This window comes from Phoenix dactylifera, chromosome 1 (assembly GCF_051530095.1).
Source record: "Phoenix dactylifera cultivar Ajwa chromosome 1, Ajwa_hap1_PhDact_Kaust_v1.1, whole genome shotgun sequence".
NCBI classification, from domain to species: Eukaryota; Viridiplantae; Streptophyta; class Magnoliopsida; order Arecales; family Arecaceae; genus Phoenix; species Phoenix dactylifera.
The window spans coordinates 46,826,130-46,849,944 of NC_143190.1; the positions used below are offsets into that span (position 1 = coordinate 46,826,130).

The following is a 23,815-nucleotide window of genomic DNA, read 5'->3' on the forward strand; positions in this document are numbered from 1 at the left end:
CGGAGGGAGCGGTGCCGTCGGGATGCCCCTGGGTTGCAAGCTTTGGACAGCGGTGGCCAAGGCCTGCACTTGTTGCACCAGGGCATCAAACTGCTCCGGCCGAACTTGAGGGGTTGACTCGGCCGGAGGTGGCGAGTTCTGGACAGAGTGTCCAGGACTGAGTGGAGGACGTCGAGAGGCATTGGAAGCCCCCTTACTTCTCAGTTTCATGGCCGCGACTCGGTCCCTTCCTCTAGCGCCAACTGTTGCTGGAAATTGGACCCGGGGGCGACCGTGGGCCGAGAGGGGAGGAGCTCCGCTGCTGGAACAGTAGGTGGCGGCGCGTCAGCTGGTGGCGTCCTCCTGGAGAATCCTGCAAAAAAGCCGGTGGCCGGGCTTTTCCGGCGCCGGCCCTCCGATGCCTAAGTCAGAGGGGGGCTAGTATATGGTGGAGTAAAAGAGGAGAATGTTTGTTCTTGTGTCTGTCCCCTTTCTTTCCCCCCAGGTTCCCTTTTGTAGAAGGATATTATGTTACCTGAGAGGTGACAGGGTAAATTGTCTTTTTTGTGATAATTGGGCACGATCATGCTCATTAATGGCGTTGTGGAGAATAAGACCGGATCAGACCGGAGTCAGCGAACTGTCATGGTTGATCGGACCTGTTGGGGTGGCTGAACCGCCGGCCGTGGTGGGCCTGGGGTTCGCAGATTGCAAGTGCATTAATTGCTGAGTGAACCGGTGATCAGGGAGAGCCATACGCTTTGATGGTCTAGTGATCCGGAGATCATCTTGAGCCGTGTTCATTTAATGGTTGAGTGCATTGGAGGTCCGCAGGGGTCATACGCATTAATGATAGGGCGTGCCGAAGGCCTGCGGAGGTCACATGCCTTAATGGCTTGACGACGGTAACAGAGTACGGTGGAGTCGGGTATCTAGTTGTCAGATTCTCTAAGGGATTAGGCTGGGGTCGAATATTTGGACAAGGCATGGGCTCGGCACCTGGTCGGGTGCCGAGCCAAGCCAGTTGCTCAGCGGGGTGCCTCCAGTTTGAGCGTTGTGAGGTCGGGCGCCTCTCTGGTCGGCGCCTTTCTAGTCGGCGCTCCCGAGCCGGCACGACTTGGGTTTTCCCCCAACAGGAAAGTTACAAATTTCCAAAGTGCTTATGTTTGGTTGGCCATCCACTTTCCTCGGAAAGTTATGTATAATTCCTATTATGCCCTTAATAAAAATTAGATTTTTAATGCCTCTTTAATGTTTCTTTAATGCTGAAGGGTCTTTTGGAAAAAAAGTAAAAATAGAGTGATTTCTGCCTCATGGAAAAGTAACTTTCCCGTGTTTCTCATGGGAAAGACTTTCCCATAAAATATGGGAATCATATTTCCATAGGAATATAACTTTCCCGTCTCTCTTCTTTGAAAACTCCAACCAAACAAGAGGCATCTCATTACTTTTCCGTTGACCACACTTTCCTCCCTTCTTTTCCCGCGAACCAAACGAGCCCTTAATGGCTTAAAGAATGAGGTAGCCTGCAATCATATTTAAAAAGTTAATGGCAATGGCAGTAGCTAAGTAGGTGAGTGGTAGTGCAAAAAATTTCTGTTGAGGGGATGTTTGAAAAATTTTTTGTTGGATTCGGCTTGATTGGTTGGAGTGAGAGAAGGGCGAGTTTTGCCTAATTATTAAAATTAAAAAAAAAAACATTGAAAGATCTTAATTTTAATCATCATTAAATTTATGTTTGCTCATGATTTACAATTCTTAGTCATTTTAAGAAAAAAACAATGTTTAGTCGTTATTTGTCCAGACTTATAGGGTTCGTTTGGTTCGCGGGAAGTATTTTTTCTTCTAGGAATATGATTCCTGGGAAACAAATTTCTAGGAAGAGAATGCCTAGGAAAGTACTTTTGGCATATTTGGTTGACAATGGGAAAGTGACAAATCTGCAAAATGTTTATGTTTGGTTGGCCATCCACTTTCTTAGGAAAGTTATGTATAATTCCTATTATGCCCTTAATAAAAATTAGATCTTTAATGCCTCTTTAATGCTTTTTTAATGCTGGAGAGCTTTTTTGGGAAAAAATAAAAATAGAGTGATTTCTGCCTCATGGAAAAATAATAAATGTTTCTCATAGGAAAGACTTTTCCATAAAATATAGGAATTATATTTCCATGAGAATACAATTTTTTCGTCCCTCTTTTTTGAAAACTCCAACCAAACAAGAGGCATCTCGTTACTTTTTTGTTGATCACACTTTTCTTCTTTCTTTTTCTGCAAACCAAATGAGCCCATATTATTGTCACATTAGACATGGAAAACACTGGACCTTGCAGAGACACGGGGTAATGGTTGTATTAGGAGCGCCCAAAAAAGTATTTTGCAGCACAGCCGTTTCGGGCAGCTTTTAGGCGTCCCACGATTTTCCCAAATCGAAGACGTTTCAATTTTTACTTTTTTTTTTTTGAATTTTTAGGTGCGCTTCCGACTCACGACCGTCCTTTCATCTATCACGTGCATGGACACGTGCCCACCGCCTACATTACCGTCCCGTTGAAGTCTTGAAGGCCTGATTTTCCCCTCCTATCTTTTTTTCCCCACCTCCTTCTCCATCTGCCCTAGCTTTCGCTCTCCCCTCCCTTTCCGGTGCTGCCATTGTCTCCTCGAAAACCACTCCGGCGCTGAGCTGCCTTTTCCCTTCGGAACTCGTCGCTCATCCACAGCCCTAGCTGAGGTAATCTCTTCTTCTTCTTCTCAGGAGTGAAGTAACTTTTCCATCTCCTCTGCGATCTTTGGAGCTTTGTTGGCTGTTGGAAAGAGAGAAGGGAAATCGGAGAACAGAGATCAGAACTGTGGGTATGTTTGTGTTTCCTCTTCGTTTTTGACTCCGGAATGAATCAAGATGTTTCTATGATGAGGGGAAAACACTTTTTTGCCCTTTTACCAATGATTAAAAAAACTTTTTCATATGAAAGATAGTAATATCTTTTAATGGGTAGATGAATTTTTTGAATCCACATTGAGAGTCTGTTATTCTGTCACCCGTCCTTTGTTGTTTCCCGGCGCTTGAATTGGACTAATAAGTGACCAGCTATCTTCTTTGAGTTAGGGCACTTTGATTTTGGCTTTGATTAGTAAATTGGATTTCAAAATTCTTCATCATTAAACTGAATCTGAACATATAATGCTTCCTGAAATCAAAGTCTTTCAGAATTACATTTGTGATCCAGATGAAAAGTCTATTCATTTATCTGATAATTCTATGTCCTCAAATTGATTTGAGATAGGAGGATGAAGTGCACTCACTATATTATCATATTTATTAGGCTTTAAAATCTCAATTGGCTATCACGTGGTTTCTATTGATTATATGCATTCATTAGTATATCTTTATCCATGTACAGAAAATATGGATATAACTTATGTCTAGCTTGTATGTGCATCTGTTAGAACTCATATGGATATGGGTAAATTTTTTTTTGTATCTTACTGTTCAGAACATATATGGTCACCAATTTCTCTACTCATTTAATTTTCATGTCTTTATACGTATGTGCTGAACAAATTGGGTGGTGGGTATAGCGATTTTATCCTTGGACTCAAATACTGATATTTCGTCAAATCCAAGTACTGTTAGATGTTATTATATGCTACCTACTGTTTGCATATCTAGCATTGCGATATGCGATCGGAAGTTTATAACTTAGTAAAGACACAATGTTCATATTCTTTGCGGTTTTCTCTTGTTTTTTCTTAGATTTTTAGATTTATCAGGATAATCTGTGGAGCTTACATCTTAAAATGTCGCATATAATCCACTTTAAGAGCTGAGAATACATGGGTATGGTCGTTGGTTACCACTGCTATATTCATATATTTTTATTTTGTTTGCATCATTTCTTCAATTTTGATATATCTGTTTTTGACTATTTAAGCAATATGTGCTATTTCTTAGTGAATTGTACCTTGTGTGGAAATAATTGATGGAGTTGTTGCATTAAAATCAACCCAGAATGATAAGTCGTTCTATTTATTTTTATGTTACTGATAGACCAAATCCTTGATTTTTTTTTGTCAGCAGGAGATGCTTGAGAGATGTTAATTGAAGCTATCAGATCTTTCAGTCAATTGCCTTCTCTTTTTGTTCAGCAAAGAAATAGCTGATTTGTAACATTCAAAACATTATGAGTATTGCTCCGAAGAAGTTACATGAGGAGGGAGGCCATTCTACTCCTTTAAAACGGCCACTTGAAGAGACCGGCATATATTTGAGTGCTGGAAGGCTAATTCAACCAGTTGGTAATGATTTTTGCCTACCCATTGAATACGGGCAGGATGGACGATTTGCAAAAGTCCCACGTGTTGAACCCCGTGATATTGATAAGAGATCATCTCAGCTGCATTGGATGGCTTCAGCTTCTAACAGCTCCTTAGACCATCCAGTTACATCCGACAACAAGTTAGAATTCAAAAATTCAAAGGATGCTAGAGAAGTTAAGACTGAAAACCGGGAAACAAAGCCACAGGTTAGGGACTTGTACGCCGATACTAGGATGGATCCTCAAGATAGAAAGGCTGAGAATCATTCAACGATGGATACTAGGGGGGATGAAAAGGAACTTAAATCTGATAGGGGGTTTCATGTTGAGTATAAGGGTGACACCAAATTTAATAAAGACAATTATGTTTCAATAAGTTCTCACCTAAATTGGAAAGATAGTAAAGAGCACCAAAGGGGTAAAAGATATTTTGAGTCCCGTAATGATGGTTTGGACTCATGGCATGCTGCAAGGCCTGGATTACAAAGCACAGATGAAGCTGCAAAAGATATTACAGCAGGTGAAGAGTGGGATTCCATGGAAACACATGAGGCTGTTGGAGAAAACAAGGTTGATCTGAAAGGTGAAGAAAAATTCAGAGATAAGGATAGGAAAAGGAAGGATGACAAGCATAGAGATTATGGAGAAAGGGAGAAGGATAGAAATGATCGTCGAAACTGTTTGCAACAAGGTGCTGCTAGTACTGAATGCAAAGAAGTGCTGAGAGAAGAGAGAGATGTGGAGAAGCGGGAGAGGGAGAGAAAGGGCACTCAAAAAGACATGGAATGGAATGACAGGGAGAAGGATATTATGAAGAGAGAATCATCAAATGCAAATGAAAAGGAGGGTTTACACTATGAGAAGGAGTTTGTGGATGGATCTATCAAAGTTTCTGAGCAGGAAAATACAACAATTGAATCTAAGAGGCTTAAAGTTGACAGTTGGAAATTTTATGATAGGGATTTTAAAGAAAGGAAAAGGGAAAGGGATGCAGATGCAGGTGACGGACATGGACGTGACAGGTGTTATGACAAGGAATCAGATGATGGTTGTGCAGAAGGAGAGGGAGCTACAGAAAAGGATAAGGACGTTTTTGGTGGTGTTCAGCAACGTAGGAAGATGTTGCGGTCAATGGGGACTCCTCAAGCACCTCGGTTTCGGTCTAGAGCATGGGACGAGGGGTATGATGTAAATTGAATATAAGCATACATGTTGTTTTCTTATTATACCATATGCTGACATGCCATGGTTGAGAGAGACATTTAATTGAAATTTTATTGCTCAGTTTCTGTGAGGTTTTGAAGTTGGTGATAAGCACCAAAGTTTAGTTAGATCATCTGCATTTGGTCCACCTCCCTGTGAGGAAGATGCAGAATATGGCATTGGACCTGTTCCTAGTTAGTTCTCTTGATTCTTATAGTAACTGCCACTATAGGAGTTTTTCACTTAAGTGCTGCTTGGTTGTACTTGAGGGCGAGCCTTGGCCCAATGGTAAGATTGTTTCATTGTGACCTAAGTGTCATGGGTTCAAAACATGGAAACAACTTTTTTGCACGTAGGGATAAGGCTGTATACATTTAACCCTCCCTAGACCCCACAGCAGCAAAGGAGCCTTGTGCACTGAAACGCCATTTTTGCTGCTTGGTTGTACTTAATATTTTTCAAATGCCTTCGTGCCTGCCTTATTGTTTGCATCGTGTTTGAACATTAAAGAGGAGATATAGTCTGTGAATTAGTGTTATTGCTGTTATGCTGGCACTGTTCATTGTTTATTTGATATATTATTATTATTATTTTGGATTCTAATTTTTCCAGATTTCTCCTTATATAAATTGAATTTACTATGCTTGCGCAGCTTTGACCTTTGTGCATCTCCCTAGGCACCTTCACGGCTCCTAAGTGCTAGGCAGCCCATTCGCCACCAGTTAGCTGCCTACGATTTGTTAGCTTTTACTTCAAACACTGCAGTGATCCATGTGTCTACATTATTTTGTGGGGAAAAAATCCTGATCTGTGTACCTGTGAGAACTTTTCATAGACATGTGCAGTTCCTAATATAGTCTTTAGACAACCTTGATTGTAGCTTCATTTGCTTCCCTTAAGTTGGTTTCTATTTAAAATAGCAATTGTAGAAAGTATGCTTAAGGAAAAGAAAAACGCTCAGGCTGCAGAGAAAATAACCTTAAGTCTCCCTCCTTAAGGTGATAAACAGAGCAACAGAATAACTGCAGATGAGAATGTATGATATATAAAAAGAGGAATGCAATAAGTAATGCTGGCAAAAAGACGGTTTGAACTACTGTAGAAAGAAATATGTTGGCCAAGGTCTGGCTTAGTGGGTTATCGAAAAAGAAGCTAGTTTAAAGTAGGTCTGTTAGAGAAATAGTTAAAACCAAGTCAGTGCCATTTGTCCTATTCTTTTTCTCAATACGAACAGTTGTGATTTGGACTCAACAGCCAATCTGCGAGTAAAAGAGAAGAACAAGTGAGTTTTGAGATCGTTGGTGTGTGTGGGGAAAAAGAGTGGTCTTGGTGGGAAAAACAGAGAAAAGAAAATGTTTAACAAAGGAAAACCATGTGGGTGGGCTGGAAATATGGCTACTTGTGGGTTATTTAAAGGTGGGAGCAATTAATAAGTTAATATCTCTACTTAAAGCTGACGAAAATTTCCCAGGATCTTTTTTCCTCTTACTGGATAAACAATACTTTCAAAGAATGTGGAATGCATGGGGTTCACAAATAGGTTGGATATAAATCTTTGGAGAGAGTTGATGGGGGCCTTGTCAATAGCAAAAACTTCTTAAAAACATGGGTTAGGTTCTTGGAGAATTTTTGAAACTTTCTTGTTGCCATGACTCATGCGAGGCTCCTTAATTCTGCCCATGGTCCTTTGGTTACATTTTGAAATCTCCATTATTGCTATGTCCTTGACAGGTTTCTATCTCGTCATCTTTTTATATTATTTATTCTTTTCATTTTTTGCATTAAACTTTCAGTTTTACTAACAATTCTCCTAACTCTGTTGGGTTGAATTTATGCTATTTTTAAGTGTATTTTTGAACAAAAACACGTGAAAATTGGACATTTACTCTTATCTTTTAAATTTGTTAAATGATTTTCTATGTGCTATTTTAGTAGCTTCATCACATGCTTCTTTATCTCATTAACTTATGCTCATTACTTTTTCTCACACTTTTTTGCTTTTGCAGATCTCAAGGTCAGCCAATCTATTACCTCTCTTCTTTTAACGGGTTTTGCTGATTCAAATGCTTGATTGCAAGTTGGAACAAAGAGGAACATCTTGCTAGTGCAAAGCCAAGTTTTTCTTCTATAATTTAAGTTCATGGATATGCTTCTGATAGCAATATCTATACTTGCATAATTATTTTCAATTATTCCTTTTTGCTTTCTTTTTCATAATAGCTTGATTGATCTATGGGCTATAATTTTTAATTTGTGCTGATGAAAGTATGTGGATTCATCAATTCACTACCTACTAACCGAGGATCTATCATGAGGTTATCAGCCTACATATGGTTTGTTGTTTGTTGTTATAGCTTGTTGCCTGGGTACCTTGGCTACCATTGGGGTGATAGTAGGCCTTTGAATGCATAGGCAAGCCTCATTAGGTTATCACATATACTTGCTTAAACGCATACACATCAAAATGCTATATGTCAATATGTCTATGTATGATTGCACATATATATATGTCTAAACAAGGTTCGCCGAATCGGTATCTGGGCTTGTACTAGCTGGCGATTGGTTTGGTACGGTAGCAGCAAAGTGTATTGGAGGCGAAAGATCGGGAGAAGAGGAGGGGGGAGAGGGAGAAATTCTAACCCTAATTCTAGAAGGAGGAGAAACTGGGTTGAGAGAGAAGACAATCGGGAGAAAAAGGAAGAGCGCAGAGGGGTAAGAGGGAGAAGGAGAGGGAGGGGGAGAGAGAGAGAGGGGCATTACCAAGGGAGAGGTGCCGACATCGACACTCATCAAGAGTGACGGCGTCCGCATTGATCAAGGGTGACAGGCTCAACATCAGCGTCCATTGACCTAGATCTCTAGGAGAGAAGCTTCCAGAGGCTGCGGGCTTGCTCGCTCACTTTATATGTTAAAAAAAGGGTTAAATTGAAGGGCCGAACCATGCTATTTCCCGACCGGTCCGGTTTGGTATGCCTCGAATTGCTCGGTTCGACAAAATGTAAAAATATGTGAATGCATGTGGTATATAAGAACATGCACACACACATGTAGGAATATGTCCCTAAGCATGTCTAAACATATAAACATACATGTATCGTATATTAATATTAATGTGATTTTATCTAGCAAATTATAGGTATATGCTAACAAGGAGTGACATACTTCAGTTTTGATCCCAAGAAAATCTGCAGTATTGTGAACAAATAAGTTGTCTTAAGTTTAGCGTTTAACACATAGTGAAAACTATGACTTCTTTTATGTTTATTTGAATTTAGTTCACCATTAGCAAACTATAATATATCCTGCAAGCATTCTAATTGTTTTGTTCACAGTGTGTACTATAAAGTATGCTGAAATGCTAGCTTATTGTAGTTGAATTAATGAATTATTGGGTATGTTTGGACTAAGGCTATTGTCTAGAAAACTTCCTGGGTGACATGCATAGTCTATTGCCTGGAGTCGCCTAGGCTGTTGGACAAGATTGAAATCTTGCCTGTAGGTAACAATTTTACTAGATGATGTGTTAACCTGACATAAGTTGGATGATACAAAACATGACCGGAGTTTATAATAAGTGCTTACCCGTGTTCCTTAAAGTTCATCTCTCCATCGTCTGGTTGGATGTTGGCAGAATCATGACCTCAAAGAGCAATTGCTGATAAAAGATCATTGATGAACTCTGTTGTGTCTTAAAGTGTATTACAAAGCTTTAGTGTGAGTTCCATGCTTTTTAGTTATTAGGATAAAAAGAACAACATATAATTGTCAGTTTAAGAGAGTATATGTTTCAACTCCCTGACATCTCAGAGAACTTTCCTTTTAGAAGGAACTAGTGGATCATGCCAATTGATCAACACATTAGTCTTCTTGGGTCAGCGACAATGCATGACATGTCACATTGTAAAAAACACAGATGTATTACTGGGAACTTAAAGTCATGGCAGCAGGTTTTCTGATGGTCGTTTATTCTGCTGATCTCAATATTTAGGTTCCCACCAAAATAAACACATCAGAATCTGTTGTTACTATCTTGAGGGATATGTCTTCACCCCTCTCATTCTCAAAGAAAATGTTGTTTGTATACTTTCAGTTTCTATTCTTGTATGTCTAAGTTTTAAGTCCCTCAATTTTATGTCTATACTGAATTTGTTATACAGATAATGTCTAAATGTTTCTATCATTTTTCAAGCATTTTTTATTTAGAAGCCTATTTATTTTGAGCTCTAGCTTTATTGTTGAATTCTTCACTACTCTTCATTCATTGTGTATGAGAATTGAGGTGCTTATTTAGGAGGACTCCTATCTGCACCTATATAATCATTTAATAATTGATTATTGAGCTGCATAGTTACCCTCTCTGCCTGTCATGCATAAGATGTGAAGTCAATTTGATATTGCATAGGCTATTTTTTATTGATCAAGATTGTCAGGGCACCTAGGTGGCCCCTAATTGGTTGGGACCCTAACTGCCGAGGCCCCTAGGCGGGGACTGCCTAGTGATTTCAGTAGTCTATCTTTGAAAAGGGCAAAAAGTGTATAAAGGGTCTAGAAATAACTCAGGTAACCCAGTTCCTTTTTCAAATAATACGTATAAACAACCGGATATAGCATAATAACATAACAATAGTCAAGATTACTCAAAACCATAGCATGATTTCATGATATTTATTGGCCAAGTCAAATAAAAGAGATATGTGATACGAAAAGTAAATTTTAAACATTAAATCTGAAAATGACAAATTTGACAACTATCAAAAATAAAGCTCCTAAAAATTATATTTGAAATCTCATTTTTGCATACCCGAAAAAAAGATTGAAACAAGGAGGAATGTAGATACAAACAGGAAAAAATAGAGAAAAACATGAGAGGGGGGTAATAAGAAGAGAAATGACATGAGAAGGGAAGAGGAAGAAAAAAGAAAAAGAGTTAGTAATGATTTTTTTCTTAAAAAAAATTAGGCCTTTGGAGAGTCAGACAACCTCAGGCATCTGTTGGAGGGCAGCTGGTGGTTGTTGCTGGGTTCCACCAGAGCCTCCAGTGGGTGGTGCAGGAGCAGATGGGTATATGACAGTTGATTGAGGGCAATCACTTGCCACAGCATTGAGAAATGACGGAGGCATTGGGTCGGAAGGGATGGGCGAAGGAATGAGCAAAACGAAAATATATCTTCATTCTATTATTTCATATCTAGGTTACATGGAGTTTATTTCAGCAACAATAGTAAAATAAAGTATGGAAGTAAAGAGAGAGTATATATCTGTTAATATAGGAGCACCTAGTATGCTATTACTTAGGCAGTCTGCACTCTCTAAGCATCTAGGTGCTTAGGCATTGCTTTTTGATGCTACTGTCTCTGATGTCATTGTTATTTATCTGTCATTTTTTGTAGGTAGATTGTACTTGAATGTAGATAAATGAAATCTACTTGAGTATCAAGTAAAGCCAAATGCCTATATTATGATTTCAATTTCTGTGGAATGCTTCTGGTTTGTGGGTTCAGTGTTAAATGTTCGACCTGAATCTATCAAGTTGGACCTGAAGGATCCACAAAAATCAATGCCATTAAACTTAAACTTTGACCTTTTGTTTTGATCCACGTTAGATACAACTCGACCTGGATCAATTAATTTTGTTTTGATTAGTTCAGAACAGGGAAATGGATACTTCCATGTTCCTCTTTGTCATTGAATTGCTATATCAAGTTTTGACATATATTACTGAAAACAAAGCGTTTTCATTTCTCAATGTGTTATCTTTGTTATATTACCTTTTGTTTGTTCACTTGAATTTTGTTATGTTTATTGATCGGAAAAAATACAGTAAAAAGATCAGGGAAATTTTGATGGGTTTACATATGTTGAAGAATAAGTGCAAGGTGTTTTGGGGCTTCTTCATGTTTCAATGGCTGTTTTTAAGAATAAGAACTACATGGATTACTTGTTTATGCTTTGACAACATTCTATTATTTCCTTTGTTGTTTGTAATTGGTTGCCCTTATATTGCAGGCAAAACTGAAGTATCTGCAATTGTTTATAAAGCTGGTGAATGTATGCAAGAACTTCTACAATCTTGGAAAGAATTTCAAGCATCTCAACATACTAAAAGTGATGAAAGCTTGCAAAATGGTCCGACTCTGGAAATTCGAATACCTGCGGAATATGTTACTTCCACTAACCATCAAGTGAGTACTAGTTTCTTAGGTTAAGATTTGTTTTGTTGTCATCTCAGTATTTTGTCAAATACTTGACGAGAATTATTTCAGCTTGTAAATTATATAGGGCACATGAAAATGATTATGGCAACCTGTTGTAAGTGGTTGAATAATGATGATGCAAATATTTCCAAGAAAATTCCTTAAAAGTTAGCCCCATGGTACAATAGTAAAGAAAATATTAATAACTTTATCCACTCAGAATCCATCTTTTGTAGGACTTATACCTGCAAAATGGAATAGTATTATTTGTAACAAGTGCCAACCTAATGCCAGAAGATGTACTAAAGTAGTTGGTTTATGCCGGTTAGCTGGAGGCATATTATTAACCCAACAATAAATGAATAAACATAGAATTATATATACCCACAAGTATTTCTTGATATGTACTGTGTTTATGTACACTTTATAATGAGAAACATGAAAACCTAATTTATATGATGTTAATCGTGAATTGAGGATGCTAATGTTATTGAAGTGGCATTGCTTGATCAAAAATATATCCCAAAAGAAAAGTTCTTGGTGTACAGTTCATACTTCATAGCCTTTGCTTTTATGCATGTGCTTATAGATCTTAAAATATCAGATGTTTTTAGCTTCTAACACATCTCTGGTGATTGTTTTAAGGTTATGTTTCGAGAAATATGTTAGGGGGGTTACTAACGGCCGTCATCTGCAGGTCAAAGGTGCCCAGCTATGGGGAACAGATATGTATACGAATGATTCAGATCTAGTTGCCGGTATCTATTTCCCTGTGCATGCTATTTGTGACCTTATTTTCCTCCTCACTATGTTGTTCTTAAATGGGCCTTATTTGCTAGTTCTCATGCACACTGGTTATTGCTGCCCAACATCATCCCCTCCCCCACCTACCATTCAAGAGTTATGGGTAACAGTTCGAATTCTGCCACCACAGGATGGTAAGTTCATAATTTCAACATTTCTTATTTATTTCTTTTGTATGTTATAGATATTGGGAGATATGCATGCTTTCAACCACATCAACACATCAGTGTTGATGTGGCCATACCAATATTGCTATACTTGTCAAATTCTGGTATCTTCAAGAGTCCCTGAATGTTACATTCTAAGTAGCCCAAATTTGGTGTAAATTTTGACATATTATGAAATATTTTTTAGTTTTGTAATCAGGGGCAGTTTCCCTTAAACTATCAGTTGTAAAAACCTATTACAATCTGATGAGGACTGTGGACTTGCAGCTATGATAAGTGGAACAAATTGAACATTTAGCTTGGACCTGACCAAAACTGCTATAATGTCAAACGTTAAAATCTACGAGGATCCTTGAATTCTATTTCTCCCTCAGCTTAATTGTCTTGCATGCATTTAGACACATGAATCTTGCTAGGGCAATCCATCCCTCTAAAGCATTGCATTGATCTAATGGTATGTATCACAGATCAGTAAAAGTTTGCAATGGTACTGCCTGCCCTTCCTCTTGATGGATAATCTGACTGATCGATTATCATATGGACATCACAGCTTGGAGTCTATAAATGATAGAAAGATTAGCTCCAAAGGAGTCTTATTGCACATATTTTTAGCTTGAGCTCTGTTTGTTTCTTCATCAGGCATTAGGGACTGAAACAGTTTTCAACCTGGCCTCCATCTTGATATTGGCTACTTGATATCAGCCTTTGATTGTTTGTGTTTAAAAAGTGGTTGCCAGCTTTCCATGACAACTTGAACCTTAAATGAAAAAAGGCGGCCTAGCGGGCATAGCTTCTGCCACTGCAGGGTTTAGGAAGGGTTAGATATAGCAGTCTTATCCCTTCATGTGGTTTCGAACCCGTTGCACCCAGGTTAGAATGGAGCAACCTTACTGTGGCGCCAACGCTCATCCTCTTGAACCTTAAATGAAATATACAAAATTTCTCTTGCTTGTGTTTGCTTCTTAAAGGCATCCTTCCAAACTTGGTCAGAAGTAATGATATTGACGTGTATATGGCATGCATTGGTGAAAGCTGTTATTTTTTTGTCATGCATCGCACATGCCCCGTGCTATATAGGACATGCTGATCCTTGGCATGGGACCCACATAAGAACAGGGAATATGTGTGAACATAGTTGTTTATGATGATTACTAGTTACTACTGTATTAGTCTACCTCTGTCCCCCTTTTGAAGTTTATCCTGACACTATCAACTGCCTTTCTCTTGATCATAGAGCCCTATGAAAGGGCATGAGCTATTCATGTGCTGCTCAAGCAACATTTCTGTTGATAGCATGTGGCTCAAGGAAACTACTCTGTCATAGGTTGTTCCAGCATTATGTATGCTGCAGCAGTAACTAAGTCGAAAGATCCTACTCTTCAAAAAATACCCTGCAAACAACATTTGCCACTTGAAGCTTGCATGTCTATGAATCAGTATTCATTACTATGCATCCACTTTTGTGCTTTTAGTTCACTTAAAAATTTTTAGCCTCCTTTTCTTCATGTTTAAAAGTGATAGTGTTCCTGAAAATGGGTTTTGAGAGAACGTGATTATTTTATTTCAATTCTTCACTGAAGATACCATTCATACTTGTGGAACCACTCCAGGTGAACAGTTGATTGTTTCACTGTTGCTTGCTGCAGACATAGTTTTTCTTAAATTAAATTATATTATTTGTATGTTAGTTTGTGGGATTTATGTTCTTAACATTTGTTTAGGCTATGCTTCAACATTAAGAAATAATGTCCGTTCACGTGCCTGGGGGGCTGGAATTGGCTGTAGTTTCCATGTAGAAAGATGCTGCATTGTGAAGGTAGTAAACATCTGCTATTATTTCTTACTTTGACTGCACTTGGAATATCTGATACTTGAAATGCCCATTTGGCTTTTGTAAATTGTTCAGACAACCTATTGTCTAATTTTCTCATTAAGTGGATTGATTAGTTTCTAACATTTTGCAGCTAATGATTTTTATTCTTTAGATCTGTACTATGCATTGCGAATGCTGGAAGTATTATAGCAACTTCTTCTATAATCTATCTTGTTTTCTTTGGCTTATTTTAATTTTATGTGACAGAAAGGTGGTGGGACAATCAATCTGGAGCCTTGTCTTACCCATACATCGGCAGTGGAACCAACTCTTGCTCCTGTATCTGTTGAACGCACCATGACAACAAGATCTGCAGCTTCGGTAATATAATGTGATGCCTTATGTTTTCTTTCCTTTTTTTTACATGTTGCTTTGTACTGTTAGACATTTTTAGCCATTTTATGACTTTCAGGGTTATCATGTTACTGTTTCTAATATAAAGTTCACTTCCTGAGACTCAAATCTTGTTGAATCCCAAGTTGCGGCCATTATTATTTATGCAAAAGTAACTTAAGAGTAGGCCATCTTTTATGATTGTATTGTTCAAAATATGATTGATAGTTCACAAGTAAAAAAAGTGTTATACAGTCATAAGTCATAGGCACAGTCCATTTACATATCGTAGAATCTTACTTACTGATAAAAGACGATAACTTTATAAAGATGCATAGTAAGATGTTAGAAGCACCAATACTGAGGTGCCTGTATTATCTGAACTATCACCAAACTGAACAGGCAACCCTAGTCATGAGTCCACTTCCTTCAGAATGTACACCCCTGCAATTAGTACTCACTCTGAAAAGGTTTCATTATGGTTGAATAAGCTACATAGCTCTGAGTAATCTTCAGTGTGGTCAAAAGTATTTAAAGTCACTAAAAACAAATGAATTGAAACATATAATATAAATTCCTACTGTGCAAAAAATGATATTCAAAAGCTCAAGCAAAAGATCAAGGGAACTATTTTGCAATAACATGCTAAAGTCAGGATATCAGGATTTCTAATATAAAATGAGACACTGCAAAATGTTCATATTTATTTTCTAAAAAGAGCTTAGTTAATTCACAAAGGCTCACATTTATTGTAAAGTTTCACGGTTTTTCAAGGCCACATATATCTCCATTGCGAATGCAGGTGAAGTCTGCATATATCATGATTAATAACAAGGATGATGCCACAAAAATCCTGACGGTGCACATATGGTGTCATCTATAATTCGTATAAGTTCCTAAATATGCCAGTCATTCAGAGGACCATGTACATCCTCATTGACGATTTGACTGAGACCAAAATGTACCACCTAGCCAGAGGCCCACTTATATCAATCATCCAATAATTCAGAGGCCCAATTATATACCACATGGCCCATATGTCTACATATATTCTCATTATTGATTTGAGTTCCAAATATACCATTTGATTAGATGTTTTTGTATATCCTCATAGATAGTTCAAACATTCCTATGCACAACAGCTGTGTCTTGCAATTCAAAGCACTCAAGTTCAAAAATATCAACTTGAAAACTCACAATCAGATTTTCCAGGTAGAGACTTAAAAACAAATTTAAACTAATGTTGGTCCAGAGTTCCAAATAACAGTAAGCCAAGAACTCTTAGCTAGCTATGCTTTCAAATTATGCAACAACTTCATGTACTTGAAGCTAATTAGAGTCCAAAATGTAATAAGAAACCCTGAATTTCAGGAACCAACAAAGCTTTTAGATATTGAAAATAATACAAGACGAATCAATTTAAAGGTTCAAAAAAGCACTAGCGATCTTAATTTGAAAATGCATGGAAGAATTTCTTACAGCACGGTACAAATGAAGCCTGCAAAATCCTTGTTCATTCCCCCCCTTCCCCCCTCTCATCTTCTCTCTCTCTCTCTCCCTCCACCAAAAGCCTACTACCTCTATTTTTGTTTCTGTATAGTTGGCTTAGTTTCCATAACCCTTCTTTATAAGCATGGTAAGTCAGTTCACTTGGTCGCTAGACCCAGAGTCAAACTTTATTGCATGAATATTGCATAAGTAAATGTTTTACTAATTCAAATTTTATGTATAAAAAGGAACAACCTTATATTTGAATTCATAAAAAATAAGCAAATCTAGTTTCCGTTAGAATGAAAGGTTTACTTTCCTGCACAAAAACAAAAATCCTGATTTTAAGGATGTGGTCAAAATACCAAATTTTAAAGGTTAAAGGTATATATTGTATCTTAAGGCCCTCAGATTTCGTTACATCCAAATGTTACTAAATCTGAAAGTCTGGTATCAAAGGTCCTATATCTTAGTTTCGAAAATATTTTTATTTTATTATTGCACTAGTAAGGACACACCACACTTCAATTGAAGAAGATTCATGCTTAGATTTCTATTAGACGTATATTTTTCAAAGTTCACGTTGTGTCCTTACAAAAGGATCGATGCTTTTAAATAGCTCTTATTTGATACATGTTTTGATGTATTATTACTGTATGGATGCCTCTAATTAGAGCACATTATGTAGAAAACACACAAGGCAACTCCTTGATAAGATACAGGCATATTAATCTGGATATGGACTATGTAAAATTTTTGATTTTGTTGTTCATCATTGTTATCATGTACATTTGTAGTCATTGGTGTGCATGGAATCTTTTGCCTATGTCTACTTTTTTTGGTTTGCTATTTACTTCTAAACTATTGTATCTCTCATGTTGCTGCACTATTAAAATTTTTTGATGTTAGTGTTGGAGAAAAAAAAAAGGACACATATGAGATTTTATGGGTGAAGTATTGAAAAGGCATTGCATGGCTTTGCTGCAGAATGCATTGCGTCAGCAAAGGTTTGCCCGTGAAGTCACAGTTCAGTACAATCTCTGCAATGAGCCATGGTAATATTTAATCACCTAAAAACTTTTTCCTGGAATTCATTCTGCAGGGAGCCTGTTTATGCATTTTATATGATGAAATGACTTTTGGTTTCTTTTCTTTCCATCTTAATTGCTTCAGGCTGAAATACAGTATTAATGTAGTTGCTGATAAGGGACTAAAGAAGCCTCTCTATACTTCAGCGCGACTGAAGAAGGGCGAAGTTCTATATCTGGAAACACATTTTAGTAGGTATGATCTTTATCTAGAATTTTATTTCTCTTAAGAACTTGTCTGATTATTTTCATTTGATTTATTTTACTATTTGAAAAATATTCATAATTTACATGCAATGATCTATTCTGTGTACTGTTAAGTTGAACTGCCAGTATAGGTGAATCACTTCTGTATTGTATATTACTTTTTATTCTGTAACTAAAATTTTTTGATCAGTATCATATATATAGCTAGATGGTGCTGATTAAAAAAGTCTCTTTAATTGCTGGTTGGTTTACAGCGTCTTGGATGCTTACTGAGCCTCCGTATCCCATCTATTCTTCAAAATATTATATCTTAGACAAATACTTGACATTTTTTATATTGCATCTCCACTGTTACTGTATAAGAGTAGAGAAAATTAATGTAGGTTAGTCTTGAGAGTAATAGAAATCATCCAGTAAATGATGATTATGTCACACTATCATAACGTCATTAGCAAGTCTCTCAACACTGACTCAAACCACTTGGTTCAAGGTGTACTATAACGAACCATTGCAGAACCAAGTTGATAAGGAGGTTCGGTTCATGACTCAACAGGAACCGGTCCGAACCGTTTCGAATTGAGTGGAACTGTCCAGTTTCGCCTCTTTCAAACTGGTGCCTATTGGTTCCAAGCTAATAATTGAAGAGGGAGAAAGGGCCTTCTCGACCACATTCTCCTCTCTTTTAGAATTTCAGAAGGCTTGGAAGTATTGGATGCTAGGGAAAAAAAGAGTAGTGGGATTTCGCAGGCCAGTGGCTTGGCTGAAAGAAGGAAAAAAGGTAAGTCTTATTCCCTCTATTCTTTCATTTTTTTTCTTTTCAGCACTAAATAGGCAAAGATTGCTAAAACAAAAAGAGATCCTACCAAGTCTTTTATTTTGGTATGATTTCTTGACTTATTGTAGATCTAAGCATGATCTTTGCATTGAAGAAGAAATTATGATTTTTCATCGAACATGCAATTTTTAAGATAAAAAATATTTTTTAAATATGAAAATAATATTTGAAAATTAAAAATGGTAGCATGTTAGGAGTGTGTATGTTACATGTCTTTAAATTCAGAAATGGTTATGGTTGCCCAAACCCAAGTCCAAATTCAAATAAATTTCAATAAGGTCCCATGGATTTAAAAAAAATATGTAGTACCCTTGGTAGAGTTTTACAAAATCCATATTATTATTAATTTTTCATATATTTTATAATTACATGATATTTTTTATTGAAAACTAATCAAAATATTTAAAAAGCAGAAACAAATTAGTTTTGAAGTATTTTCTAAAGTAATCCAGCCATTTTTTGCATTACAATATGTAAGATCATTTTTTTAAGTATTTCATAATTAAAAAAATATTAATTCAACCAAACATAATGAAAATTATCACAATGTGTATTGGTAATTGGGACATATTTCCTTCGGCATTACCACGTGTTAAGTGAAATTAAATTATAGTCACTAATGTCTAAAAAATATATGATATTTTTTATTTTTGTAAAGTGTAGATTCATTTTATGTAATTCGTAGTAATGAGTGAGGTGGTTTATGATGTGATCGTCAAGCTTGCAAAAAATGGATTTAAGAAGGATAAGGATGCTGATATTTCGAGACATCTCTGGATGCTCACTGCTGGATCCTATTCTACACGAGCAGTATATGGTCTATATGCATATCTTTCATCTAACACATCATATTCGAGTGGCTCCTACCCTCCACAGTCTCAACCAAACTATGGGTTAGATTTTGCTGCCATGATCTTTTCTTGAGTAGGATGGCCAGTCTAGCATCCGACAGAGTATCAATATCAGCATTGCTATTCAAGACAATTATCAGCGTGGATATAGCACCCAGGTTGGAGTCAAGTCCAAAGCCCCTTGAACAAGATCCCGACATCTATGAGCAGTCTAGATAGTCCACAAGGGACTAGATGTCGGTATATATATATTATAAATTAAATCTATCTTGGTATATGTATTATCAAGCTAAAAGCTACGCATTGTCTATTTTGTTAATTACAATTGCATGCATCAAGCAATTATATGGTCTCATGGACCAATATGAAGTAAAATGACAATAAACCAATCTTAAAATCATATTTCTAAGATCCTAAAATCTTAAAATAATGGTAGCAATCAAAAGTTAAAAGATAAATGTAAAAATTAAAAATAGTGAACCTGTATTGTGTTGATACGCTTTTACATTCTGAGTGTCTATATGGTATAGTACTATATCACCTTGGTATCGGATTGGTATGATACCTGGTATTGGATTGTGAACTTTGGTCATTCATGTAGGTGACTGCTTGTAATACTGGGAGTTTGAAGCAGCTGGAACTAACTAATGGAAATCACTACGAAGTTTCACTCAGTAATTATGATAAAGGATTCTGGTCAAGTTGAATTATAAAAGGTGGTACCAATTTATAAGTTTTAGATGCAATTGCTATCAATGGCATAGTTGTCAGGCACAAGGTGACGTATCAAGGTCATCTTGATATTATAATACTTACAATGCAAACTATGGGTGTTCATGCCTATAACTCACTTTGAGGAGAATTTCTAGTAGGCAGACAACTCTCTCTTCTTTATTTCATTTATACAGGGATTACCATACCTTATTTTTTTTCTATTTGAAATACAATTCTGGTGGTTTAAGATTTGTCTAAGAAGTCCTTATGTTTGTTGAGGGTGTTCCTTAAGTTGTTAGAGGTGAGGATGCCTGATGCAACTTACTGATATTACATTTTCTTAGAGCTGTTTGGGTTGGATGATTAACTATAACTACATATTGATGCAATAGATAATGTATGCCATGGTTTTGAAGATCTAATATTGTTCAGGGAGCAAGTTTGTGCTTAAGAGGTTCCTAAAAGAAGGATTGAAAAGATTCAAAACAAGGATTGGGAGTGATGATCTGAAACTGCGGGGAGGTAGAGGAGTAGGGGCAACCCAATTGGTTGGGCATTCCATCCTTTGGTTGTTGGATAAGAGGGACTCGAGGCTTTTGAGAACTGGTGTTCTCATTATTCCTGTTAACATATTTGTTGGTCAAGGAACTATGCTATTCACCAATGTATTTTAATAACAAAGTTGTTGAATGTTTAGGATACCGGTCCCTCATTATGTTCTGCTGTCTCCATCTATTTGTGTTTCTGGGTTTGAGAAGTCTATTGGTGTATTTAAAAATTGGGACTGGATTCAACAGTATCAGAATTTTACTATTTTGAACCAGGTCCTTGGTTTTTTTTCTTTGTTTTTTTTCCTTACAGGTATGAGTTATGCTTCAATGGGGAGAAAGCAGTTTGTAATGGAACAATGTTGACTTCATCTCAAGCACCAGAGTCGGAGCACAAGAAGCCTCGAATCCATAGTTATTATGTCCAAAATGGTGACAGGAATTCAACAGACCGTGAGAACATCATTGATGTATTTCGGTGGTCTCGCTGTAAGAAGATTTATCCTGAGAAAACCATGCGGTCCATTGGAATCCCATTACCCATGGAACATGTGGAGGTAGGTGCCTGGTTTCCCTCTACTGAGAAAACTACCCCTAATAACTATTTTTTGTTGGGTATGGTTAACTGGCTGTATTATTATAACTAATTTTTGTCTGAGGCACAACTAAGCTTTGGAGGTAATTTTTGGTCACGTTTTGGGAACATTGGAAGCATTTTTTGGGGATATGTTAATTTTATGTTCTCTTAAGCAGCTATTGTATTTTAGTTAATCATTTTATCAACACAGGGAATCAAGTTCACTTTTAATTGGAACTAGATATTCAATGTTAAAGTTCTTTCATTTTTGTCCACCATCAACTCCTTGTCCAAGTTTTGGTGCTCTCCAGTGGTGGCTACTCCTTCCTGCTAGTCTAAATCTGATAGCTTGTTGAAATATCTGGATGGTTTTGGTATGGAACTCTACTAGAAAATCAAGTCAGAAATTTCAAAGTTATGGTTTTGGTATGGTAAGTACGAGTAATAGGCTATTAGGTCTGATTGTGGCATTCCTCAGTTGTTCATCCATGTAATATAACCTGTCAGCCTGGTGCTTTTGAAATGTTATGGACTTTAAGTAAATTTTGGAAAGATAGTCGAAGGACGATATTCCTTGGTTAAGATGGCATCTTAATATTTCCATGTTAAGAGCATACTGTTCCACTCATCTACTTATATTGCTGTTTTGATGCAGATATTGGAGGAGAATGTGGATTGGGAAGACGTTCAGTGGTCACAGACTGGCATTTGGGTGGCAGGGAAGGAGTATGCCATTGCTCGAGTCCATTTTATCTCCCCAAACTAGTGATCTATATGTATCTCTAGTCTCCTTAAATTTAATTATAGTTTCATTCAAAATATATGTATCCATGTATATAATGCTGATAGTTAAACCTTCTTTAAGGCGTGACTTCCTTTGTTTAATGAGGTGACTCTAGGTTGTTTTATTATCGTATTTTATGAGTAAATGATATTTATGATAGTTTTTCCTTAATTTCAATGATGATGTTCAATGAATTTGCAAGTGTTTCACTTGATGTTTATGTTTGCTACAAAACTATCAGCTGGGAATGGTGGTTAATTGTTATAAAAACTAGTACAGGACAATCTTTGGCCTGAGATAATCTTCAAAATTCATTGGCCTGAGATAATCTTTGCCTCTGCGAGATTGGTCGGTCATCCAGTCTTTGATCATAAGAATACTAGGTATTGTTTTTCAAATTTTGCATGTGATGCTGCTCTGTTTCATTTGTGATGATTTACTTGCTGAAAAATGGATTATATAATCATAATTATATCCTATTTTTTCTTGCCCTTTGTGTTATTTTTTGTTGCTGCCTGAAAACGAGGAAAAAAATTTCGAGAGTTATTCTCAAGGACTTTTTCCTGTGAACTTTGAATCGTGCATCTTGAAACTGATCCCGTTTGGTGTCAATTTTGTGTTTGATTTTTTGAATAAAAGTGGATCATTCACCAGGAATAAAGGGGAACCTGTTCTTGAATCTCGTCCCTTTGGTTTGTTATTTTTTCAGACAAAGTTCTCTGGGAAAAACTTGTGCTTTCAAAAGCTCAATTCAGTGGTATCTGACACGGAGCCCCAGTGAACTATAATCAGCAAGATCAATGCTTGAGATAAGCTCATAAAAAAAAAAACTAAAAGACACTTGCACTGCTCATCGAACGGTAGATCCCGATCTCTGTTCGCTCATCCGCTGTATGCGGATCGCTTCGGGTCGCTCTTAATTCTTTTGTTTATTTTCTTTAAAGGTTTAACCTCTATTTTGTACATAATAGAGAAAAAATAAAATAAGGAGAACCGAACCAGGATTGACTCCTTAAAATTTCAGTGATCTGTCCTTATTTAAGTGCTTCACTAAATCATGCACGAACATGATTTGATTTAAGATGCATCAATTCCAGCAAGAGATTGCTGAAGTCATGGCCAGGGGCACAATCTTGGGGTTAGTTAATCATTCGGAATTCTTAGGATTTGCTGTGGTTCCATTTTTTTTCCTTTTCGATTTAACGAATGCTTCTAGTCTTCAGCAGCCGGGATAGTTGTTACAGAAGGTAGCTTGATAACCCTATCTATCTTTCGGCCATTTCTTCAAACTATTAGTTGTTGTAAACTTTGAATTCTGACTGTCCAACTAATATGGGGCAAATAAGAGAATAAAACATTAACCGGCCATGGCTTTGCCTTCCATCTCACTCTCTCCCTTTTCATCGTGCCTGTTCTCTCCGGCTTCTTCCCACGCCTGTCATTGTCGGAGGCTAGATGTAAGGCTTGGAGCATAGTTAGGTAGCATTGAAGAAGACGAGGACGGTGTAGGCCGATGAGAATGAGGGTTTTGGATCCATTGGGAGGGAACAGGCTGTCAATTAATTTTGCCTAAATTACAAAGCCTTGTCATTCCTGGGCTTCTCGCTGCCTAAATTAATTTTGCTATGACCAGTTGCTCCATTATATAGTGGACGGTAGAGAAAATTCTAAAGATTATTCTACATGGATTTTCAGGAGCACTATAGCAAAATGTGGAATTCTTTGCTTGTTAACGTAAATCCTTTAAGCCAAGTAATAGACTTCCTTGAACAAATGCATGTTCATGTACGATGACAATTTTTTTACTAAAATAGTGCCTATGATGGATAACTAACTTATAATCAGAGCATTCATTT

The 23,815-nt window shown here is 37.1% G+C and overlaps 1 protein-coding gene across 1 annotated transcript; it reads left to right on the forward strand.

Annotated features, from left to right (window-relative positions):
- Positions 1-2,545: 2,545 nt before the first annotated feature.
- On the forward strand, positions 2,546-22,136 carry LOC103705615 (uncharacterized). The gene is made up of 12 exons (XM_008789405.6): positions 2,546-2,830; positions 4,056-5,474; positions 7,503-7,510; positions 11,503-11,678; positions 12,388-12,448; positions 12,530-12,628; positions 14,383-14,477; positions 14,742-14,855; positions 17,343-17,410; positions 17,529-17,639; positions 20,912-21,155; positions 21,831-22,136. The coding sequence occupies exons 2-12, from the start codon at positions 4,159-4,161 to the stop codon at positions 21,939-21,941; spliced, it is 2,403 nt and encodes an 800-aa protein (XP_008787627.3). The 5' UTR covers positions 2,546-2,830; positions 4,056-4,158; the 3' UTR covers positions 21,942-22,136.
- The last annotated feature ends 1,679 nt before the right edge of the window (positions 22,137-23,815 follow it).

Excerpts from the sequence above, each read along its gene's own strand:
- LOC103705615 (XM_008789405.6), top strand. The coding sequence starts at position 4,159 with ATGAGTATTGCTCCGAAGAAGTTACATGAGGAGGGAGGCCATTCTACT. Across the intron at positions 14,478-14,741 it reads AAAGATGCTGCATTGTGAAG|AAAGGTGGTGGGACAATCAA; the intron begins GTAGTAAACATC and ends TTTATGTGACAG. Across the intron at positions 17,411-17,528 it reads AATCTCTGCAATGAGCCATG|GCTGAAATACAGTATTAATG; the intron begins GTAATATTTAAT and ends TAATTGCTTCAG.